The sequence below is a fragment of the Periplaneta americana genome, chromosome 8, assembly GCF_040183065.1.
Source record: "Periplaneta americana isolate PAMFEO1 chromosome 8, P.americana_PAMFEO1_priV1, whole genome shotgun sequence".
In the NCBI taxonomy this organism is placed as follows: Eukaryota; Metazoa; Arthropoda; class Insecta; order Blattodea; family Blattidae; genus Periplaneta; species Periplaneta americana.
The window spans coordinates 13926666-13953414 of NC_091124.1; the positions used below are offsets into that span (position 1 = coordinate 13926666).

Sequence of the window (26749 nt, forward strand, 5' to 3'; positions counted from 1 at the left end):
CAACATCGAAGCGGTTGCAGATGTTTTATTCAAACGTCGCGGCCAATGACGTCATCCGGAGATACACGAACTGGTCCCGCATCTTGTTCCACTCTTACATTGAAAAAGAGAAAGAGGAGGAAGTGCTCCGAGAAGGTCCTATTGAGACGTCTGAACTAACCTAACTTGACCTAGCCTAGCCTAACCTAACCTAACCTAACCTAACTTACCTTGAATATCTCGTGATCTCGTTATAGTCTGAAACGAATGTGTGGGCCACGAATTGCAATTTATTCGCTAATCCTGTGAAATGGAATGTGTGGAGAGGAGACACTTCCTGAAGTCTTGAAGGCCATAGACGGGAACTGGATTATGTACATTACTTTATTGCACAACCCAGGTTTGCAAAACAGCACATGGACCACAACACTCTCCATTTAATTGTTTGATTCACAACATATTTTGCGTCCTTGGAAATCCTGCGCACACTTACACAAAATTACCCTAAAGGTAACGTATACAGCAACTCTGTACAGCTTTAAAATTCTTTACATTTCATAATGACATTTGTTTGTTTTTTTAAACTTTTAGATGAAAGTTGATTTATTACCTTAAAGCTTTCTTAATATCTATTTAAGTCCATAAATAAAAACACCAGGATACAGAATTTTTGTACAATATATTCTAATATCTACATTATTTTTCTCTTAATACATTATAAGACGTACTGTAGCATTCATTCTGAATTGGAGGTTATGTTTTGTGAGAAATTCTTTCACACATCACACTGCACTCGTCTGTTCCACACAACATCCAGCGCAATCTATCCTGAGCTCACAAAAATATATTCACAAACTCAACATCTGTTCGATTTCTTTTGCAAGCGAAGTGCAGTTTCGAAGTAACATATCCGGAGTATTCTTGGATAAGATCAAAATACGCACAGGAACTAAATTGGACTTAAAAGAAACCGTGACAATTCACAATTAATTATAAAGTACAAAATCGTTGTGATAGACTGTGGATTTAGGGTTTTATGAACGTGTGTTGAGATTTGATTTATTTAAGCCATTCGGCTCATCTTCAAGGTATAGTATAGCTTGGAAGAAGAAATGATAGTCTGTCCTGCTGGGTCTGTTGTGCTTGGTTACTCCAAAGAATTTGATGGGGGAAAACCTCGCCGCAAGTGAGTTAGAATGTGTCGACATTATATTATGTTGCAGCAATATATTTCACTAAGTAACCATAAATACTGTTGTCACGCCAGGAAAAGGCGGCTGAAGTACTTAGACGGGGCGGAGGGGAAACAGTCGCGCATGCGCACCGCGCTGTTCACTGCAATATTCCTGTTTCACAAACATCTACTGCACGTGTCTATGAGTCTTTGCGACTTTGTGAAAATAATAGTGGGGTTTTTACTGTAGTGTTTTATTAGTTTCAACAAGACAATTGTTTTCGGTATACCGTATATCTTTGTATTGCTTTAGTTATCCTTTGCTTTTCGTGTTAATAGTGTTGATAATAATATAGTTAATAGAATTTATGTTATTGTATACTGTCATTTAGGTTTATAGCAGTTTTTTGTTTATTGTAAATATGTTGACAAATAGGAAACAAGGATTGACAATCTATAGCGAAGAAAGGAATATTATTACAAGTGCAAAATAATTCTGTGAAGAAGGCGCCTTTGCATTCCTCTTACGAAACCTACAGCAAAGCAGAAAAGTACTGTAGTCTATCCACAACAACAATACAGCGTATAAGGAATGAAATGAAAGACTGCACAGAAGAAAGTGCGTTGTCGACACCTGAGGGAGACAAAAAAAAAAACAGAAACGTCCAGACTACCGAAACGCAAATGTAGATGACTTCGACGGGAGATTGACAAAAAAGATATAATTGAGAATTTTTATTTGAAAAAGAAAGAGGGCCATCGGCGTAGCTCAGGAGGTAGCGCGTTTGCCTGCTGATCTGCAGTTGCGCTCGGGAGTGAGTTGGATTTCCCGCTTGCGCTGACTACCTGGTTGGGTTTTTTCCGAGGTTTTCCCAAGCGGAAGGCGAATGTCAGGTAATCTATGGCGAATCCTTGGTTTCATTTCGCCAAATACCATCTCGCCATCATCAATTCAATCGACACTGAAGAAGCTAGTAGTTATTACAGTGTCGTTAAATAACAAGTAAAAAAAATAGTACCAAGCTGCAACAAACTTCTACCCTTTTACAAGAGAAAATTGATTTGAAATGAAAGACAACATTAAGACGAATACTTAAGAAAAAAAGGATTTCAGGTGGAAAAAGTGTGCAGCAAAAAAAAAAAAAAAAAAAACGAATGAGGAAAACACTAATTTAGAATACGTGAAGATATCTACAGTAAATAAGAGAGCTTAGGAAAGTGGAAAAACCGATTTTGTATCTGGACGAGATGCGGATAGATAGGCCTACCATTTTAACGTTTCCCAAGTGCTGGCACGATAAAAATGTTACGGGAGTTTTTACTACCATAAATGTGTCCAGAATACCCATTGTTGTCCATCAGGATGGGGGCGGTGGGGCTAATGGCTTTGTTGAGAGATTCGAATTAATATACACGGCTGGAACATAAACAGACGATTATCATGGACAGATCATACTCCAGCAAATTTGAAAAATGTGATAATGATAGTCATGGCGACAACACCGAAGATCCGGAATCTTTTATGTCTGACTCCTTTCCCTTGTAGCCAAGTAAGTGGACGAAGTTTTCAGGTCAGAGTGTAGCGTAAAGTTCCCCCGTCCCGCCTATCTACTCCCTGCGCCAACTCGTAGCGCGAAGACAGTATAACAACTATGAAATTGATCAGTACTTAAATAATTAAATGTTAATTGAAATAAATGTAAGCTACTGTACGGCTTCTGTTTGTTTTCTGGTGCCGATTGTTGGAATAACATTGCCGGCGTTTCTTTTAAGGGGACAAGGTACTCATAAAAAAATGGAATTTTTTTGTTTTTAACGGAAATAAATTATCTGAATCTTCGTGGTCAAGAATATATATATAGTTTTATAATGTTGTGATGTGTCTAACCTACAAAAAACGGTTTTAATTGAAGCGGGTGTCTCATTAAATCAGTAGTGCCATGTGGAAATGAAAACGTTGTGTTGGATGTAAATACTAGTAGTGACAGTGTTGTAAATAACAGTAATGATCTAGGCGTAAATAGTAGTGGTAATATTATAATTAGTGTAAATTTGTAAGTCAGAAATTGATGTTAATTTTTAAACGCGGTTTTCTTAAAACAACATTTTTATGTATATATGCACCTATATCTCAGAAACTATTAGTGTTACAGAGCTAAAATTTTGCACACTCGTTGTACATCATATAATGACTTAATGGTAGCACTTTTACATTGATGTAATATGTATTAAAAGATTTAGATATATTTTTGTGTTGAAAATGTTAGATTTTTCTCAGTAGAATTTTTATAAAAGTGTAATATATATTTTTTTAAATTAGTAAAATCGAGCTAGAGCTATAATTTTGCTAATGAATGTAGATAAGTACATTGCAAATATGTATGAAAAAAATTAGCCATGTACATTAACTAGTTTTCAAGAGAAAGGTGTATGAATTTAACAATTTTGTTTGTTTTTTTATTTCATTTGAATATAATTTTTTTAAACTCAATTATAGCAGTTAATATAACAAACTAACCACCAATATAATCCTAAAAGAATGTCGAGTAAATGTAAAAATTTGAAAATGACACCTTTTATACTTTCGGAGAAATAACCACTTAAAATCAGCATTGCGTACTATGAAAACACATAGACTACCTTGTCCCCTTAAGAGGATGAACCCTGGCGCAAATGGGTATAGACAGATTCAAACTAGTTTTACGTTCGTTTACTTTTTCGTGGTGCTGTCATAGAAGTAGAGGGGCGGAGCTTGATGAATCTACTGGAGGAAAGAACTATGTTGATAATTGTGTAGCCTATACCTTCATAGGTTGGACATAATTCAATCCTAATTTTAAAAACGTTGCGGCGATAATGTATCTAGTATTATAATATGAAATTAATGCGTCTCAGATGACACAAATTTATTAACAAGAGACCTGTGACAAAATTCTCGAGCATTTAGTGCTCCTATTTATTTAGAAAGAAGCAGAATATATTTTGTTCCGTATTCAGAATCGGATTTATTGTTTTAAGCGAAAAAAAAAATCCTGTAATGAAATGGCTTGCGTGTCTCTGAATCAATCTATTATTGATGAAGGGGGCGTGTCTGTTTACACATGTGATATAGGGTCTATGAATAATATTGTTCCCTGCATCTTGGACTTTAATACATCTGTGGCTTAAAAGAACATCGCTGTTGATTTATTCTGAAGCAATTAAACTAAAACATGTTCGAAGAAGGCTAAATAATCATGTTATAGCATTCTCGAATTTAAAACTGTTTGCAAATTATGATCTCATCAAGGCACCAAAACAAAAATTGTTTTCTTTTTAAAAAATGTGAACGAAAATGCCGATTTAATGTGTAACGAATCAAGGTTTCCTACGTGCATGGTTTCGAATTAATACAAACACAGTCTCAGAAAAGAATTTATGATGTAAGAAATTCTGCAATAGTAAATAAGAAAAGTAAATGATAATATTTTTCTTAAATGGATTTATCATAATATCACAATAGGATAGCGCCTATATTATAACTTTAACAATATTTATTACCGGTACCTCAAAATACCGTAAAAACTACTAGATATTCTAATTAGAGAAGTTTCTTGGCGAAATATAGAAGAATATAATGCCAAAATTCTTGTTTTCTTGCAGTTCATTTTGATAACTGAGGGAAATTTGATACATAGTGTTCCAAAGAAGTTATGCTAGTCAACCATTTGTCGTACATACAGATGTTTCTGTAGGTAAGCAACTCGACTGACACTACAGATGTGTCTGCAGGACATATTCTCTCGTGACTGCTAAGGCCTCTTACAGACAAGATAACAAATGAGAAATATATATTAGAAAGCATATAAACCATTAGGCTGCAATATACAGAGTGAAAGTGAGATAATCCCCCAGACTGAAAGAAACGATAGGGTACACTTAAATTAATAGAAAACCTATATTACGTTTTGTGATTAAATGTACGGTTAATTAGACAATTAAGTTGGAAGTTTCAGCAGTATGGCAACATCGCAGCTAACACAGTCTTCCTTCTTCTCGCAATACCGATGTAAGAGGTCAACGAACTCAGATATTTCTCACTACGTGAACCTCCCGCTCTCGCTACAACGTTGCAAATCTGGTTGCATCGTTCAGTGGCTTGAAATTAGTAGTTTTTAAATTAAATTTTCACGAAAACCGTCCACGCTATTGAAATACGCCAGAGGAATAAATGATTCTTTATTAGATTTTCTATCGATATGGACAAAAATCACGATCCTACTCGCAATAGTTACCGAATAAGAGGGTAATAAACATTTCAGTCAGAGCAATCTTCGCCATCAAGAAATTGTGATCACTAAGTTTAGATACAGCAATGAAACTCTTCCATACAACAATAGCACCCGTAGTTACATATGGACTAGAAATGATTTGGGACAAGTTATCAATCAGCGATATGGAAAGAATCGAAAAAGTCAAGGCCAGATTTCTGAAGAGAGCACTTGGAGCAGGAAAATTCGCACCGAACAGATATATGTACTGACTTGCTAGAGAAATCTTCTTTATAGAGGATCTAAGGATGAAAATGGCCTTACCATCCAAAGAATCCTACAACGAAGTTATCGCACGAAGGACGACAAAGCAGAGAGGAGTTGATAGTAATTTCTTCTGCACAGATGCCATGATATACAGGGATTGGACCAAACCGAACCAATCGCAAAGATATGCCATCGTTGGACTCGCAATACACGGATACCACCACAAAATGTGTCAAAACTCAAGATTCCACCAACCTGATGAGAAATGCGTGTGTAAATTCTATGTAAAAAAGTGTGAACTCTATCACTTCTCAGAGTGCAGAAATAGAATAGGATCGCTAACTGACCTCATCAAAGACAAAATATAAACAGTGCATGTGCCAAACTTTAATGCTCCTTCGAGCGCACCTTTCTCTTATTAATAAACATTTGAGGGAAAAACATTTTGTCTGAGAAAATTACTATGAACTTTCCACCAATATGGTAGCCTATTACACTTTTTCATTACATACAATATGAGCTATTCGCTCTGAAACTCTGCGGGGTTGTTTCACTTTCACATTGTAATAGTGGCTGAATAGTAGACAGATTATCAAAAATGAAATTGGTAGAAAATAAAGTCACTCGTTATTTGAGCAAATAATTACATAATTGTATTGTGTTACATTTCGTCATATTTGTATTAAAACAAGATTAAAGATTATTGTATCGACAATAGTAGAAGAACGCATTATAATAGTTAACAACAATAGTCTGCATTTCGCTTACAAACGAAATCGTGTCATAGGTTACAGCAAATATCTCTGCAACTCTGGCAGTTATTTATCACGCTTACGCTGCAGATTTATCTGACGTGACCTCTACAAAATGGCTGGTTATTATTGTAACGAAGATACAAATACACTTTTAATTTCTCTCGGACTGACAACAGGGATATTATGACCACAGCAGTTGGTATACTTTGTTAGAGATGATTCAGAGAATACTTTGTACAGCAAAATCGTATACACTGTGAGCGACGTATAAATCCATTTTATTATATAAAATACAGTTGATTGCTTATAACGCCATCGATGATGGCGGCTAATTCAAATAAGGTAATTAAAATGGGAACTCTTTAAATACATCATCACTCTTTAAAAGGGATAAATTTTACATCCGAATTTATCAATTTAAAAAATAATCAAAGATGGCAGTATGTAGAGTGCCTTATTTCTTTATTGTGGACAGTTGGTGATCCTGTTAGGTATATGAGATAACACCATGAAGAGGTCTCCAAAAATTAACAACCATTCTGTCAAAAATATTTCGATATCAAGTTTGAGTGACACTTAAACTCAGAATTTCATTGCAGTCTGTTTCAAGTACTCGATATGTAGGAGAAATCATGTTCTTTCAGTCACGTGTATCTAGAAAATATAAATGCCAAGATGGTGTTGTCACTTCCATGGTGTCACCCATAACAACAATGTGAATTGCAAGTGAAAACGATTGACAAATTTTGGCTTGTTCAGAAATATGTGCCTTTTAAGCTTTTCCAGTGTATCGATAGTTAAACTTAGACATTTCGTAACAAAAATTATAATACTATTACAATCACTACTTTAAACGGCGTGGATTGATTTAAGATGTAATAAATTATATTTGGAGATTCGTCAGTTTACATTTTGTTATGAATTACTTTAAAAGACATGAACAGTCTTGATAAGATTTAATAATATCATATTACTATTCATACATGCATTTTGTCCTAACATTTTACGTAAAACAATCATTCCATCATAACTCACGTGTCCTTGCAGTGTACATGATCACTATCTATTGCTCCCAAATTTGTAGGCCTAATTAACAAGTGAAAAATGTACTGATCTCATCTCTTAAACTTTATTCACGTGTGTTATTTTGTCTTGATTGCTATACATGAAAATAAGTTTTGATGATACTATCTTTACTCAATTAATAAACAATTAATTAGTTAATAATTCATTCAAGTTGGTTTTCAAATAGTGAATTTTAAAATACTTAATAATTTAAGTTTTCTGTAGTTAAATGAACAAGTTTAGTTAAATTATCGTTTTTGGTAATGCCCTAAATTACAAAGTTATTTAGATGTATGTAATGAACCTTAGCCATAAGTTTCCACTTAAACAATAAAATTATTAACAAATGAAAATGATGATATATTATATAAATGTAACTACTAGAGATGAACAACGATCGAGAAAGCAAGACTAACAGCGCCCGAAAAGCACGACAATGTTGTTTACGTCGCGTTGACCTAAAGACTGCTTGTGAGTGTTTCGAGACGTCGAGATTGATCACTCCTGAAGTCCCGAACGTCAAACAGCCTTGAATCACCATAGTTGTTTATACCTGATTGAACTTTTATCTACTTTGGCAACTGTTAGATACATGTATAAACAATCAAATAGCCTATTTGAAACATCATCTCTACCTTTCAGTGTATAATAATCCCAGTCTTTATTTCATTACTAGGCCCTTATTAAAAGGCTAGGAATTTTCTTTTCATATGTTTGAGATGAAGTGTGCAGTCTCAATTAAAAATATATTAACGTTATGTTTTATGTTTCTTAGAAATGCAAATTTATTTGAGAATTGTTTTTTTTTTTCCTATTTATATAACCATAGGTAATATCATATGATAGAACCAGAACATCTTGATAACTAAGATACTGCTCTGTTTTGCCTTTTTGTCTCATTTAAACATTTATAATGTTATTTATTTGAATGATGTATGTTATTCAAAGTTACGAAATCTTTCCACGCCGACCAAATGCTATTTCGAGAATGGTGAGCGAGACTCGAAGCGCACGAGAATGACGAGACAAGACTCGAAAGACAAATGCAACGAACACAGCGAGCGAGAGCGGCAGTTAGTTTTGTTCATCTCTAGTAAAACTACACTTATGAATATCATTGTTGTAAGTAGAAGCAGGATTCATATGAGAACTTTGTGTTGCATAGGCCTATAACACACAAAAACGTGTAAAAGTAAAATTCTTGAAAGTTATGCTTTTGGCGTCGATTTTAAATTAACTTTATTATTAATATAAATTAATATTCCAACGAAAAAATATTTTTATTTCATATTTTCCTCCTTCTGCAAGGAAATGAGTTATTTTAGTGACATTTTCTCTCTTTAAAAATGGAATATTTTATGAAATTGAGATTTTGTTTTGCAGCAACGTATTGATTTTAGTATCTGATGCTTATGTAAATGTAATAACTATATTATTTTCCTCTCTTGTATGTTGGTGACGATAATGTCCTGTGACGGAGATGATAATAATTTATATTATAAGAGAGTAAAATTAGATTTTAACCGTTTGTAGGAAGTAATGTCCACGAGCGCATAAAATCTATTTACTCTCGTGCGCTATACAATATTTTATCCATTCGTGATATCTAAATTTAATTCTAAATTGTAGGCCTTTTCTTTGTAACGTGTTGTTTGTGAAGAAATTATAAATGAATGAATGTATGGATTTTATGGTTGCTAATGTGTTGGTTGTCATGGAGAAAGTTTTAAATTCACAGCAGTGACTAAAGCCATTGTTTAAGTTGCTAAGGACGGTGAAAGAAAGACCAGTTTAGATACCAGTTATGGATAAAATATTTTATTTTCATAAAATATTCTTCAGCGACAGATGTAACCTATAAATATCATAGAGGAATATCTCAAAATAACTTCACTACATGTAGAAACAGCATAGAATAAATGAAGCTGACATATTATTGTGTTTGCTAATCTGTTATAATTATATTTTTTGTCAATTACTTTATACATTTTTTATATCTAATATGTATATTTTTAAGCGTTTATTTTTGCATAAATATCCTAATTTTATTAATAATTAAATGTATTACAGGTAATATAAACATGTTTACAAAATATGAGGGATATTTTTATTGAAATTTTTTATATTCTTGTCTCAATCACTCAAGGCTTTTCCTGTTGTGGCATTAGACGTTCGCATAATGAGACTCCTGTGACATTGGTTGTTAAATTTGTAAAAATCATTCATATAAATTCATTTTAGCAAATTATATAGTCACGAAATTAACAAGACAAAGTCTGAAAATTATCAGGTCGAAATCCCATTCAAAATTGTTGTAGGTAAAGGAAAGAGTAAATACAAAGATTAGATACTAGTAATAACTGTGAGACAAAAGAAAATAGTTTCACCTTTCTTCATTATCTAGGCCTGTAGATCAAATACAAATACTATATCTTCGGTATTCTGTATCATACTGAATTTAGATTATCAGAGAGAGAGAGAGAGAGAGAGAGAGAGAGAGACAGACGGACAGTGGAAAATTCTTCACATAATTATGATCAGTGATAGTACAAGACACTGATATAGTTAAAATGTGATTTTTAAGTCACACCAATCTGTCTTTATTTTAACGTAAGATGTATCTTCGATAGTGAAGAATAGTAAGTTAAGTCCAATACTAGTAAATCGAAATACTTTGGGGTACACTTTAAGCGTATATTCTATGCTTAAAGTTTGCATTGGTAATGACATTTTTCTATGTTACTTTTATTTACAGTATTTACACATGTGCAAATTAAAAAAGGGGGTTTCGACCTGATATAATGGAAATACAAGTTACATGCTGTAACTTACAAATTAATATTAAAATCGAAATTTTTGCCTTAAGTTTTGTAATATTGTACTTTTACTGTTCAAGTAAATATTATGAAATCCTTAGTCCAAAATGCTGCTTAATTTATTTTTGACACTGAGCTTAAAAATATATATATTTAATATTGCTTATAGACAAAAAGAATTACAAATATTCTTGTAACAAAAACTGTGGAAACGCTTTTCACTGTCAAAACTCTACGATTCACGTTATGAGAACTGAATCAAATTATAAAATTAATCTATTTGTAGTATTTTATTTGAAGAATGAGGTTATAATAAATTATTTATAATCCAAGGAATACAATTACTTTAAAAGGAATATATTATTGTCATATTTTTTTAAGTTCGTCGTAATTTTTGTTACTTTTCAGCAGTGTGTAATGTGACAATTTCTTAGAATCAATATTATATGCGAATTATTTATTTGTACGAAGTTATTACTTCAGATTCTATAAATAGATAATTCATTAACTAACTCATATTGCATTGTGAGTAACAATAATTTTTATTTACTTTGGTCGATATGTTATACATAAAGTAATTAATTTAGGTTTTGTTAGTGAAATTTTTATTTTCAAGCCTTTGGCTATAGGCCTATTATGAGTTTAATATACTATTTCTCATAGTTTGTCGTCTGACTGACTGACTGACTGATTATGACTTAGTCGCTCGTAAGAGGCACTATATTTTAAATTGGTCTCTCTTTTAATCAGTAGGTATGTGTTTAAAACTATGTTTCAATCTGTAGATAGAAATGAGGATAGTGAACTATTTCCAATACTGCCATTATTATTTATTTGGTAATCTTTCCATATATTATTCATATATTTAAAATTATATTTGGAAAGAAGTTTAAAAATTACTTAGGCCTACGGTGCAGTATATAAAATAATATTGCTGAAATAACTCAGAATAAGAAAATAATGAAAGGGTCAGCATAATGGGAACAATAGAAGCAATTCTTATGCACGCAACGATTTTGCATGTAGTTTTAAAAAATTGGATGTGCGGTTGTTTGTCTGAACTTACTTATAAGCCCATAGGCATACGGGTAAAATAATAAAATCAATAATAACAGTAGACATGATGATGATGATGATGATAATAATAATAATAATAATAATAATAATAATAATAATAATAATAATAATTACAACTGCTGAAATTATTATTATACACCGTAACAACATTTAATAATGAATGAGAGGACAGAAATAAAGTGAAAACAAGCCAAAATAGATTTTATTTTCGTTACTTCAATTGATGTAAATGTCTCTCAAAAACACAATGTTTCCGAAGTTAGATATAATATCAGTTATGAAATAAAGGAGAACATAATCGTTGTAATATGATGCAGTGAGTAGGAATTGTACAGCTGAATATTCTGTATCGTCTTCAGCTTCTGCTTCACACTTTCGCCTTCTCGACTTTCTGTGCCTCCATTTTCTTTTCATCTACATCTTTCTTCTCCTTATGCTTTCTCTTCATATTTATCTCCCTTAATGTGATGACGAGGTTGAACCAACTCTCAAAACGCTGTGCTTCTGAGACATATTTGCATCAATGAAAACATTTGAGAGTGAACTCTTCTTGTAAGTAACAAACCACCATTTTCTCGTCACCTTTAAAAGAAAAAATGACATGTGGAACGATGAAATGTCTACTGATTAATTACCTAGTTATTTAAAGCACATGCTATGGGTAGTATGCAGTATTACTAATTAAAAAAACATATTGGATAGATTGAAATAAAACAATTTTTGTTTGAGATATTATTAAGATTACTTAAATGTAACACAAATTACATTATTTGTTTCAGAGTCAGCAGGAGTCATCATACAATCCTATGTGTTTCCTATAAATGTAGTGGTCAAGCAAGAAATAAAAGAATACTATTTTTATCAAACGCTACAAGCAGATCTAAAAATGATTTCATTAAAATTTCGCAATAATGTAGGTGTTTTAAGGAAATATATTACAGTATAATAATATTTTAGATTTCTTTTCACAATATATCTTACAGAGGTATGAAAATTATTAGAATAATCTTAATTTTAAAGGTTTTTTAATAGTTCTTTCGCAAATATTAATTGAATTAATGAATATTGGTATATATTACTATACTGATGTAGGATATATTTACTACTAACAATGCCGGAAAGCATTGTTGTACATTGGTATTTTTCTTATTTTACAATTGTTATGGGAATTCAGAAATTATTATATTAAGTTGGCGGAATTGGAAACATAAAAAATTATATGCAAAAAACAGATGTATACGTTCATTTGAACCTTCACAACAATGTAAACGCAAAGAACAATTTGTTTAAAGCATTTCTTAATTAATTTTTTATGTTTCCAATTCCGCCAACATAATATAATAATTTCTGAATTCCCATAACTATTGTAAAATAAGAAAAATACCAATGTGCAACAATGCTTTCCGGCATTGTTAGTAGTAAATATATCCTACATCAGTATAGTAATATTATATACCAATATTCATCAATTCAATGAATATTTGTGAAGGAACTATTAAAAAACCTTTAAAATTAAGATTATTCTAATAATTTTCACACCTCTGTATAATTAAAAACGGTAAACTAGAAAGAGAGAAAGAATATTTTATCAGTTTGCAATAAGTAGGTGCAAAACGAATCAATGAACAAAACCTGCAACAACCGGATTATTTAAAAAAAATTGTTAAATATAATAATAATTTGTGTATTTGATTTTAAAATGTGTAACAGAAATAAATATAGTTAAGCCAGAAAAAAAAATTGTCATTGGCTACAAGCAGATCTAAAATGAACTAATAGAAGTATCTTCATTAACTGAAGTGCTTATAGAATTACAGTTTATTAGATTTGATAAAAAAAACTATTTCAGGTAAAAGTGAAGTTTATGACTTAAAGAAATCATAAGAACCCGTACAACCATCTAAATCCTGCATTTATTAAGAACTGAATGCAGTGTTTTCACTCACATTAGTTGTTTCCCAATATTTGTCAACGTTTAGCATCTTGCATTCACAACTGAAGCAGCCGCAGAGGCTGCGAATGAGAATGTGGTGTGAAGCTGTCGACGAACTTCCAATTACTGTCCTGGTGATGCCTACGAATTTACAGGGGATAATTAAAGTATTACGACAATTACCGTAGAAAATCTCGTTAAAAGGTGGACATTGCAAGGAACAAAGATAACTCCACTCCGTTCACGTCACACACATCTTCACTGTCTGAGTTTCTGGGCCAACACGAAATAAAATATATTATGGTTAGGAGGGCAGCACCGTCCCTTGGATGACAACACTTCCACATCTTCAGTTGAGGTTGTCGTTGCCATCGTGTCCGTAGAAAACAGGATCTGCAACAAAAGAATTCACGTCAAGCAACAACGATCCGAGACTTTTAAGGAGGTTAAGATGTATTGTAGCTCTAGGGCAGCGGTGACCAAAACTCGAGCTGCAGTGATTACATGCGACAGACAGCCTATGAAGTAAGGAGACGAAGGAAAGGTACTTGGCATGAAAACTAAAACCAGTGGTGGTTCCTGTACTAACATCTTAATCAATCCCGCGGATAAAAATCTCAAGCTTTGCTGTATCAGTAATGTCACTGCTGCCATCAAGAGCCAGTGAATAATGTACGATTTTTCTTGCTTCGTTTTTTAACCTTCCTCTTGAATATAATCAGGAATTTTCTAAATTCTTCTCTCGATACTTTTTCGAGAAATTCGTAGCTTTACAAAATTAAAAACTTTTTATGGACAAGCTATTTAAGCTATTTTAATCATTACTCTCTTGAGAAATTCTGTTCTATTAAAAAGCTTTTAGAGCACGAGATATTTCAAACCCCACTAGGTAGCTGACTTCCTTACATTTATTTATCTCATCTTTCTCTTCCTGGCTATGATTTAAGACAGGCGTTTAACAGCTCATTGACACATGATATTGAATCAGTTTTTCTACAATATTATTATTAAATGAATAACTAATAAATAGTTGCCCTCATCTAAAGATTAAGAAGATTAAAATTGAGATAAAACCTAATAATTTTATCCTTCTAGGGAGAAGATCTAAAAATATCAATATTCATGCACGTACAGAAGAATGATAGAAACACATACTTAGTGGTCAGTAATAATAATAATAATAATAATAACAATAATAATAATAGTAATAATACATTATTCAGCGTGGCAATTAATGTTTCTATATACTCCTAATTGAACCGTTGAGCAAAGTAAACATATTACATTTTGCCCGAAAGAACAACAAAAAAAGTTCTCCTTCTCATTCTTTACGAAACCACCTCTTACTGCTTGTGGAGACAGTTTGTAGAACCACATGATACCGCCACTGCTTGCCTTCAGTACGTAAATGAAACACACAGCAATGTACAGGAAATTCCTCATACCCGTTTGAATGTCTGTGATTACACGATGTAATCATGATACTCGCTTTGGTCACCGCTGCTCTAGAGCAATGGTCGTCAGCATTCGCTAAAATGGGTAACGGGTAAGAAGTGTATCACAATATGCACCGTCGTGCAGAAGAGAGAGGGAGGAAGCATACCCGCCAACAGTCACGGATGCACGGCCAGTGCAATGTCTTATCCGCGGGAAAGAGACGCTAGCCCGAGGGTGCACTGTGCTGATGACCGCTGCTCTAGAGCAGGGGTTCTTAACCTTTTTTTGGCCAAGACCCAAAGTTAACTGGGTAATAAACTTGCACGACCCATGGACCTATTTTGAAGTTAAACAGTGCTATTGTAATAAAAACAAGTAAATAAGTGTAGCAATTATTTATTAATATAGAGTTATAATATTTCATAATAAGCAATAATTACAAAATATAATCATAATCCCAAGTACTTTAATTAACATTTCCTCAATTTTATTTTTTCGGGAAGCTACGGCGACCCATCCCAAAAGCCATGGCGACCCTTATTTGGGTCGCGACCCATAGGTTAAGAACCCCTGCTCTAGAGCAGTGGTATTCTATCTTTTTGCTTCGTATTCTCAAAATGCATATATTTTTTTTTTTACTTTCGTCCAGCCAAATTGCATTACAATTATTTAATAAATAACAAAAGACTAAGATTGATGTTGAGAACAAATTATTATTATTATTATTATTATTATTATTATTATTATTATTATTATTATTATTATTCATACAGTAGTTATTGATGCAATATAATAATGAATTATGTAAAATGTTATTGAAGATAGGAAAAACAAGAGATGATATTTCAAAAGAAAATAATATAAACTGCAGTAATTATGAACAAGTATGATAAAATTAATATGTCAGGATTTTTACACAGATACCTAGTCAGTGGGATGGGTATCCCTTGAGACAAACCTGTGTACCCCTGGGGGTATGCGTACCATAGATTGAATACCACTGCTCTAGAGTGCTCTAACTGCGTGGTAAAATAAAAGCTCCAAACATTTCGAGATGTTTACAGAGTGTGTTTTCAGGTACATTATATAAAGCGCTATAATGCGTTTAACCGTATCGACGAAATACTGAACTAAAAGTCAAACGTCATTCTTGACAATCGCAGAGCGCATGTAACATCAGACCTGCCAACATAACGATAGATGAAATGCGTGATATGGGGATTTAGTAGGAAATATTTTTAATAATAATAACAATAATAATAGTAATAATAATAATAATAATAATAATAATAATAATAATAATAATAACAACAATGTAAGGAGAAGAAGAAAATTTTTGAACTAACATTTGACTTCTTTAAAAATTATCATCATCTGGAGACAATTGAAATTATGGGCTTATTCATTGAATGCCGAGGCACTATAACAAACTATTTTTAAAATTTTTGTGAACGATTTAATTTACCGAGAATAGTCTGTAAAGAAATTTACCTTATAGCCCATAAGTCATTTATTCAGATTTTCAAATAGTATCATTTTTCTACGTAGTGCGTAAAGTTGCATTTTACCCACTGTTATCAGTGCGTAAAGGGAGCCTTTAAAACACTAGTGCGTAAAATGAGTAATCACTATACACTTGCTATTCATTTTACGCACTGCCAAAAAAAGTGATATTCAATTTACAAACTTGTTTCAGTAAGAAATTAATACATTACCTCGATCTTTCATTCTGTTCTTTTGCTGGATGTGTAGTATTTTCATGTCAGTGTCCGTGTTGCTGTAGTTGTGATTGGAGTTTGTGATGTGTTCTGCATAGGTTGAAATGCTGTGTGATTTGGTTATGGCTGTGATATGTTCCTTGTAACGTGTTCAAAAATGATCTTCCAGCCTGTTCAATGACATGAAAATACTACACATCCAGCCAAAAAACCAGAAACTTGACACTTTAGAACAACATGAAATATACAAACATACAGAAACACACTCAGCACATCCTGAACACTCACCTCAATTTCAAAACACACACCCTTTTCGACACAATCATGATCACACCCCACCACAATAGGAAACCAGAAAATAACGCTGGACCTTCACTAGGCTTCGGAAAATGAAGAACAACAGTTCGAAACTATCAGCCAGGTAATTTTCTCATATTATCACAGTGAAGAGTTATAAAATTAATCAGTGATTATTATAAGTGTTAAAAGTGTATATAGAATAGTGAAGTATTAATTTAAATTATATTATTGAAGAATATACTTTTACATTTTTTGAAGGGCGGCTCCAATACAAATACCTAGGCTTAAAAATATCCGAGATAGTACACTCAATGCAGCAACTAAAGAAATTCCAAAGGTCGGACAGCGATCTGTATATTAGATAGTATTTTATGCGATAAAATGTTTTTATATATATATATATATAAACAAAAATACATTCCTAACACTATCATAAAGAATATAATTGTGTAATGCAATGAAGTTTGGCGTCTACGCCTGTGGAGTAACGGTTAGCGCGTCTGGCCGTGAAACCAGGTGGCCCGGGTTCGATTCCCAGTCGGGGGAAGTTACCTGGTTAAAGTTCTTTCCAGGGTTTTCCCTCAATTCAATATGAGCAAATACTGCGTAACTTTCGGTGTTGGACCCGGGACTCATTTCACCGTCATTATCACCTTCATCTCATTCAGACGCTAAATAACCTAAGATGTTGATAAAGCGTCGTAAAATAATCTACTGAAATAAAAAGAAATGAAGTTTGGAAAATGAAGAATAGATCGAAAAAACTGTTAAATGCAACAGAGATGGATTTTTGGCGTGGATTTGTAGGGAAATCATGATTTAAAAAGATTCCAAATGTTAATATCAAAGAAATTGCCTGTCCCTCACACAATAACGGATGGAATAAATACAAAGAAACTGATACGGTAACTTACAAATACGTTCAACGAATGGGTGATGAAAGCGTGCCAAAATAAATTCTACAATGGAGTCCACCAGGGAGAAGAAAGAAACTGAGGCCAAGGAAGAGCTGGATGGACGCATGTGATGAAAAGGCGAGGTCTCGAAGAAGGTGAATATATGTATAAGAAAAGCTGGGGATTGGGTGTCGGAAGACGTGGAAGAACGTTGTGAAATCGACATAATCGTGATACAGGGGTACCTTAACTACGAGTCACGGATGAATCTAAATTATTTTTCGACTGTACGCAGATTAATTAATTTCTCTAAGAAAAATTGTTGGACATACTGTTCATACAATTTCATATAGGCCTATCACATGTTCTTATGTAAACATAAATGTAATTAAAAGTGTTGTCCTAACAAATTTTAAGTAAATAATTATTCGAAATTTTCTCGGGCTTCCAGCCAGGTCATAAGTTGGTGATCCACCGACGTTTCGAGGATGTTCATCTTCCTCATCTTCAGTGTTAAATGATATCGAGGATGCAAATCTAGTATTTCAGGTGAAGCTCCCTGTAAAGCAGATTTGAATAATTTCAAGGGAAAAATTGTTCCGGGGCCGGGTATCGATCCCGGGACCTCCGGTTGAACGTACCAGTGCTCTACCACTGAGCCACCCGGGAACTCTACCCGACACCGTCTCAACTTTTCCCTTTATATCCACACAACTCGCGTGGGCTGAAATTTTTTATATCGAGGATGTTCATCTTCCTCATCTTCAGGGTTAAATGATATCAGATATCACTTAACCCTGAAGATGAGGAAGATGAACATCCTCGAAACGTCGGTGGATCACCAACTTATGACCTGGCTGAAAGCCCGAGAAAATTTCGAATTATCACGTCGCCAGGAAAGCTTCAGTAGTTATTTTAAATAATTATTGCTCGTTTTTTTAATAAAGACCCCTTCATTCTTTGTCTGAGACTTACAAGCAATTTGAATCCTTTCAACTGGTTGCTGATCAGGAGACTTGAACTCTAAAGTCATGTATAATGATGATGTCGAAGAATTTATGTAACTCTTTCCACGTGTATACCACGATCAATTAGCAGAACTAGTCTAATGATTCCAAATGATTACGTATGCTCGAGTGTCAGACAAAAATAGTAAAACTTGCACATATACATGACTGCAGGTTGTGCTTATTTGTGGTCTGATTACCATCATTTTCAACTGTGTGTTGTACGTGATGAAAAGAAAATTTATCCGAAGAATACAAGATAAAGAAGAAGTACTGAATGAAGACCTAAGACATTTGATGAAGTGAATGAAAATAATACGTTTCGCTTATACTCTCTTAATACAATATTAATTTGTAGAAGAATAAATAAACATGTAAATAAATACTTATAAATGTTTACTGATAGCTCTTAAACAAATATTTAGATTAGTTCTACATTATTTATTATATTCAATGAATTCATATCCAAGTCAATAACAAATAAAATCTTACACATACGCGGTAAATATGATATGATATTTATTTGTCAGTCAACTTTACAATTCACAGTTATGGTGGACCTTCACATTTCTGCTTTTCGATCCACCATCCCTTTAATACACACCATTCTTTTCTGTTAATATATTCATTTGCCAAGTATGTCTTGATTTACTTCCAATTCTTCTGTTTTAACTGAATTACTATATATCCTATTCTATTCTCTCTCATACCTAGACTTCTCCTTTCTATTTCTCGCTTTCGTATTTAATATTGCATTATTCCTTTCCTTAATAATTCACATTATTTATTCATTTTCTTTTCTACTCTCAAATCTACCTACTCAGTCATTATTTTCCGGCTATTTTCTCCTAAATTAATTTTATACATTTCTTTTTTGTCTATTTTACAACACTTGCATCACTTATTTTTTCCTACTATTCTAGCCTCTGTTAATTTACTTATTTATCTCTTTCTCTTGGCTTCACTTCTAAATTTCCTATTTTATTACACCTTTCCACATATTTATTTCTTGATACTGCCCTTGACCATTTATGTTTCAGGTAACTCAGAGTTGAAGAAAAGACAGGGAAAAGCAAAAAGAGAAGATACTAGATAGAACAGTCGAGACTGAAGATCAAGCTTGTCATATAAATATATTTTTTCTTTTTTTTTTTTTGCATGTCACGTAATATTAAACTGTTAAATTTATTTAGAATTAAGTCTATTTTTGCATTATATTGTATGTTATGTCATTTTTCTTGTGTACTGACGACGCCATGAATGCTTGTAATTCTATTCGGCTAATAAAGATCTAATCTAATCTAATCTAATCTAATCTAATCTAATCTAATCTAATCTAATCTAATCTAATCTAATCTAATCTAATCTAATCTAATTTCTATAATACTCCTACAGTTGTAGTGCCCCTGATACTACTCCGAACCCACAACAGTGAATCCTAATTCACTTAATTACTCTCTCTTCTACTTCACATTTCTTCAGATTTTTTCACTTTAATTTTCTTTTATTTATTGTTTGTATAATATGTACCTATATCTTACTACACTCTTAAACTATTTTGTTACACTTAACACTTTCTTTTCTGACGTGGTAAATATATACTTATCTATAGCGTACTGTACAAACTTATATAACTTATCTCATAGAGTTTGGATCTGACATTTGAGCGGCCAAAGCCTGAATTGATGCCCAGTTTTGACATAATATGACAGTCTAGAATATATAGCCACGAAGCTTGAGTTCATGAGGGTTCTAGGAACAATAGACTGTGCAGGTACTATTTCGCGTTGTCTGTAATGAGGCGATAGTAGCGATCCTAGTGGTTAGCATATGAATGCATATTTACTACGTATTGAGCTTCTTGACTGTATTTATTAGACTGTGGTTGAAGTATGAATATGATATTGATATTAAGTGCACAAGCACGTGAATAAGGTACCTTTAATTCTGGCAACATGGCCGTCGTTATCATGGCAAGATGCTACTTTGTCATAGTAAGTCAACTCTTTTAGAGTACGTACACGTTGGAGCGACGATAAACGATAAAAGAAGCAGCGATGCTATATCAGAGGGAATTGAAGCATGCATTGTTATTGAGGTGTGCATATTGGAGTAACGATAAAAGCGAAGATACACGATAAAAGCGACGAAAAAGCAAAGTTCCATTTTCTTCTCTCTTGTCGTTCATATGATCTCTGATTGAGATAATATTAATCTGGATAATGACCGGTGGTTATCAATATATCCGAGTATTAATTGATTTATTATTATTTCGGCATATTAAATTAATTATCATGGATATTGACAAATTGATCAGATGTGTATTTATTCGTGATACGTTATGTGATCACAAGAACCAATCACATCACAATGCATTTATACGAGTTAAATTTTGTACGTATTTAAGTTATATTAATAATGAACCTAGCAGCTAGTATTTTCTCTATATATTTCTTTCATTAAGTGGATGTATAGAATATCTTCTACTGATAAATCAAAATGTTCGCTTCCCGTGCCCTCGTTGCTCCGATATGAATACTTGATTCTTTGATAATACCAAAGGGGCGCGCTTCCGTACAGGGACAGCGACATTTCTCTAAGGTTAGAGCCCTGTTTAGGTGTGTGTGTATTAATCGAAAAAAAAGTCACATAAACATCAGTCCTATTCTCAATATTTTCTAGCCCCTAATTTTCGATTAATACACACACTCCTAAACTGGGCTCTAACCTTAGAGAAATGTCGCTGCCACTGTACGGAAGAGCGGAATCTTTTTGTAGTCAATGATATCTCTCATCTTCTTTGAAATCTTTGATCGATAATCGATAATGGTGGAATAGTCGATTTTTGAATGTCAACATAAACTAACATGTTGGACACTAAAAAGTTCGTGTTATTAAGAAATAATAATTTGTTTATTAAATTATGTGCGCGATGTTTTAACGGTGTTTTGAGTGTATTTCCTAGAAGAGAATTTGAAGACATCAAACTCCGTAAGTAACGATTATAGAATGTAGTACATTTCATAGATGTTAGTATGTGATAAGTTCATTTTATTTCCCGAATCTGTGTTTAATGCCGGCTATGTATTTAGCTAGTGGGATATAGCTAGTAATTTCGTACGTATTTTGTTTGCTACATTCCAGACGTATGTTGTTAAGATATCTCTACGTTTCATGTAGTACACAGGATCCCCCTATTAAAATTCTATAGGACCCAAAACGTCTAAATGAACCATAAAGTCCTATAAATGCCTAAAAATTGTGTTTGTGCATAAAAAGCGCCTGTTTAGTATTTAGTTATAATACAAATATCAAAATACCGGTACTAAAAGTGAAAAAAAAGGCCCAAAAACTACAAAAAAGATATTAGAAATAATATGTGTATATATATGGATTTATTGAGCAATATTATACATAGACTACAGATGTACTGTATTATCAGAATGTTCTCTTAAATCCAATGCACGGGTCTTCTGACCGTACGTGCTGTGTGAAACAAGTCCTACATATATATATCTATCTCAACTCTGGTCTGATAAGTTCGTTCCATATTGGTCTTAGAAAGGGAGGGGAAAAAAGATTTTATCCGTTCCCAAGATATAATAATGTGGAATGACTAATTGTTACAGGATTTCGACTTAAATGCGTAAATAATGCTTAAGGAAACAATATTGATAAGCTTAGGTCATATTGGGGCAGTGGAAAGTGATATGTGTGTGTAATAGGTTAGGAACTATATTTTTTCTATTTACTTTAGTTGATATTTCCGTATTATTGCATTACTAGTTAAGATACAAATGTATTTACATCCGTCCCTTCTAGTCGGGTCATCCGTATTATGAAAAAAGGTAATTCTTGAGGACGACCACTCCATGATTTTCGAACTTTTCTTGTTTCACAAACGGTGATTTTATGCTCGATTTTTCGAACGGTAATACAACAAATTTGGGAAACACATAATTCGCTGTAACCTAACATAACCTACCAGAACCTAAAGCTACCTAACCTAACCTTAATTAACCCTAACTAACCCAAGTAAAACTAAGCTAAACTAACCTAACCTGATAATGTTATGTTACCTTGAGTTAGGTTAGTTTAGGTTAAATCAGGTTAGCTTAGTTTATCTTGCGATGAATATTGTTTGGTTAGGTTAGTTTAAGTTGTGATAGGTCATGTTAAATTACAGTCGAAATTATACGTTTCCGAAATTTTTTTCTATAACTTTTTCGAAAATCGATCATCGTCTGTGAAAAAAAAAGTTTGAAAATCGTGGAGTGATTGTCCTTCAAAATTATCTCCCCGCCCAAAAGAACTGAATGCCGACGCCAATTTCACACCGAAAATAAGGATCGAAAGTTGCTATGAAAGTGGTAGCCGGCGAAGAGGTGCGGGAATCTATGAGAGGCTAGGTTAGGTTAGGTTAGGTTAGTTTTGACATTTCGTATGCCTTGAATATACGAATCTATGACAGGTTAGTTTAGGTTTCTGGTATGCCTTGTATACGAATCTGTGACAGGTTGTGTTAAGTTAGTTTATACATTTGCCATGCCTTGCATATCCGAATCATTGATCAGGTTAGGTTAGTTTAGATTTTTGGTATGCCTTCCATACACTCACAATTGTCTAGGAATTCGCTATTTTCTTGCTATATGCCTTTCTTTGATAACGTATTGTAAAGATGTACCTTTTAGTTTTTGAGGAAGCAATATGATTTGATTTGGAGCATATTTAATGCTAGTCGATAGTTAACAATTTCTTTGTTATTTCGCGACACTGATGATGGTTGACGTAAGAAGACCTAAACAACTACAGACGAATAGTACGACCTAAATATGTACCGAATATTATTAAGGTCATGTCCAAAATCTAACTTGAATATTAACCTAACCTCGTATGTCACCTCATATCTCATTTCCTCTCATATATATTATCATCTCATACTGTACGTTGTATCTCACTTTATTTCTCATTTGAGACCCGGAATCCAAGAGGGGCCCAATTCCATTACATCAAACTTTTGGGAAATTGAAAAAAATGTTTGCTGTTGCTACAAAATGCCTCTGACTAACTATTTTTTGTTTCGTAAGTACATCTCCATTACATCTTTTCATATAACCATGGCAACAAGCTTCTACTAATTATTTTGCATGAGAAATAAATTTTGAAAGTGATTAACTATTGGGCCCCTCTTGGATTCCGAGTCTCATTTTATCTCATGTCTTACATATTTCACCTCATATCTTTCAACTCGTTTCATATCTTGTATTTCATTTCGTGACTCATTTCACCTAACTTCTTATTTCGTTTCATATAATAATAACACAGTCTACTATATACAGTCACGAAGCTTGAGTTTTGAGGGTGCTAGAAACAATAGACTGTGACGGTACTATTTTGCATTGCCTGTAATGAGGCGATATTAGCGATCCTAGTGGTGAGCAACTATCTAATATTTCCATATTTACTACGTATTGAGCTTCGCGACTGTATATAGGCCTACTGTATCACAGTCTAGTGACTGTGATGATAATAATAATAATAATAATAATAATAATAATAATAAAATGGTTTTATTTAACCTGGCAGAGTTAAAGCCATAGGACCTTCTCAAACACTCAACCAGAAACTATACCATATCTCATTTCATCTCTTGCCTTGTATCTTACCTCATAGCTCTAATCTAATTTCATCTTTATATCATATTGTCTTACTTCATATCTCGTTTCATATCTCGTATATTATCTCATTTCATTTCATATCTTATCTCATTTCAACTCATAACTTATTTCACCTAAAGTCCTTTATTTCGTTTCAGATATCGTATCTCATTTCATCTCGTGCCTTGTATCGTACCTCATTGCTCTAACTCATTTCATCTTATATTGTATCATGTTACTTAATTTCTCATTTCATATCATATCTCAGTTAATTCATTTGAAAATCATTTTGAGAGTTGATTTCAGATAAGCTGAAACTTACATTAAATTACAGTTATGTAGTTTCAGTCTACAAATGAATTTTAAGAATTACCTTGTTGATACTGCATTTGTGTACCTAGTTTTTTTTTTACTGTGACAACGTTTTTTTTAGTTCTTTTTAGAATTCTGGTTACTGTATTATTTGTTTTTTTTTTATGTTTTTATGAACAATTTTAGATAAGGGCACAAATAGCCACAGTTGCTGACGCGACCTTCTTAAACCCCACTATCCTTTCAGTCGATCTATATTAATACAGAATTGATTTTCTGTTTTATTACATTACATATTTATAATTCATTCTGTCTCATTTAATCTCATATCTCGTATTTCATTGCAGACTGAAACTACACAACTATAATTTAATATCAGTTAATTCATCTTATTTAACCTCGTTATATCTCATACAACGTACGTCACCAAATATCTAATTTCTTATCAGATCTTTTATCTTATTTCATCTACTATCTAATATTTGACTTAAATTCATTTTTTATATCGTAGCTCATAGCGTCATAGTATATTTCATTCCATGTATCTTATTTCATTTCATGTCCTGTGTGGCATTTCATCACGCATCTAATACTTCGTCTCATAACTCATTGTGTCTCATTTCATTTCACATCTCGTATCTCATCTCATATCTTTTCTCACTTAATCTCATATCTCGTATTTAATTGCAGACTGAAACTACACAACTATAATTTAATATCAGTTAATTCATCTTATTTAACCTCGTTAAATCTCATACAACGTACGTCATCAAATATCTAATTTCTTATCAGATCTTTTATCTTATTTCATCTACTATCTAATATTTGACTTAAATTCATTTTTTATATCGTAGCTCATAGCGTCATAGTACATTTCATTCCATGTATCTTATTTCATTTCATGTCCTGTGTGGCATTTCATCACGCATCTAATACTTCGTCTCATAACTCATTGTGTCTCATTTCATTTCACATCTCGTATCTCATCTCATATCTTTTCTCACTTAATCTCATATCTCGTATTTCATTGCAGACTGAAACTACACAACTATAATTTAATATTAGTTAATTCATCTTATTTAACCTCGTTATATCTCATACAACGTACGTCATCAAATATCTAATTTCTTATCAGATCTTTTATCTTATTTCATCTACTATCTAATATTTGACTTAAATTCATTTTTTATATCGTAGCTCATAGCGTCATAGTACATTTCATTCCATGTATCTTATTTCATTTCATGTCCTGTGTGGCATTTCATCACGCATCTAATACTTCGTCTCATAACTCATTGTGTCTCATTTCATTTCACATCTCGTATCTCATCTCATATCTTTTCTCACTTAATCTCATATCTCGTATTTCATTGCAGACTGAAACTACACAACTATAATTTAATATTAGTTAATTCATCTTATTTAACCTCGTTATATCTCATACAAAGTACGTCATAAAATATCTAATTTCTTATCAGATCTTTTATCTCATTTCATCTATTATCTAGTATTTGACTTAAATTCATTTTTAAATCGTAGCTCATAGCGTCATAGGATATTTCATTCCATGTATCTTATTTCATTTCATGTACTGTGTGCCATTTCATCACGTATCTAATATTTAGTCTCATAACTCATTCTGTCTCATTTCATATCTCGTATCTCATCTCATATCTTTTCTCACTTAATCTCATATCTCGTATTTCATTGCATGCTATCCCCTAAATCTTATATCTTATGTCTCATTTCGTCTCATATCTCGTATTGCATTCCGTATCATAGTTCTTGTCATCTCTATCTCTCTCTATGTCTCCGTATATCATACCTCACCTTCTCATGTCATCTCCCTTCCATGAGGATCTGTCGTAATGTATTTTGTGCGAGATCGTGCGTATTTGCTTGGTTTCCGCACAAAACCAATCCGCGGAAAGTCTAAAATTCCACATTCAGTATTCCCAACCTAACACACATAACAATTTCCCTCTTCTTACCGCTTAAGCGACATATTGATTTTACTGCTTTAGGCTTTTAACATATTATTTTTAGAGACGTTCAATATAGTAATAATTATAAATTGGAAACTTACCACTGCAATTTCACCTAAAT

At 32.8% G+C, this 26749-nt stretch overlaps 1 protein-coding gene across 3 annotated transcripts in view; it reads right to left on the reverse strand.

Annotated features, from left to right (window-relative positions):
• Window positions 1-6687: 6687 nt before the first annotated feature.
• LOC138704511 (homeobox protein orthopedia-like) overlaps window positions 6688-26749 on the reverse strand; it is a 384195-nt gene continuing 364133 nt past the window's right edge. For 2 of the 3 annotated variants that reach the window (XM_069832465.1, XM_069832466.1), the window contains exon 5: window positions 6688-13709. In XM_069832465.1, coding sequence (XP_069688566.1) covers window positions 13666-13709 — 44 coding nt within the window. In that variant the 3' untranslated portion in view covers window positions 6688-13665. The remainder of the gene's footprint in view (window positions 13710-26749) is intronic. The other variant, XR_011333362.1, reaches the window with a different exon arrangement.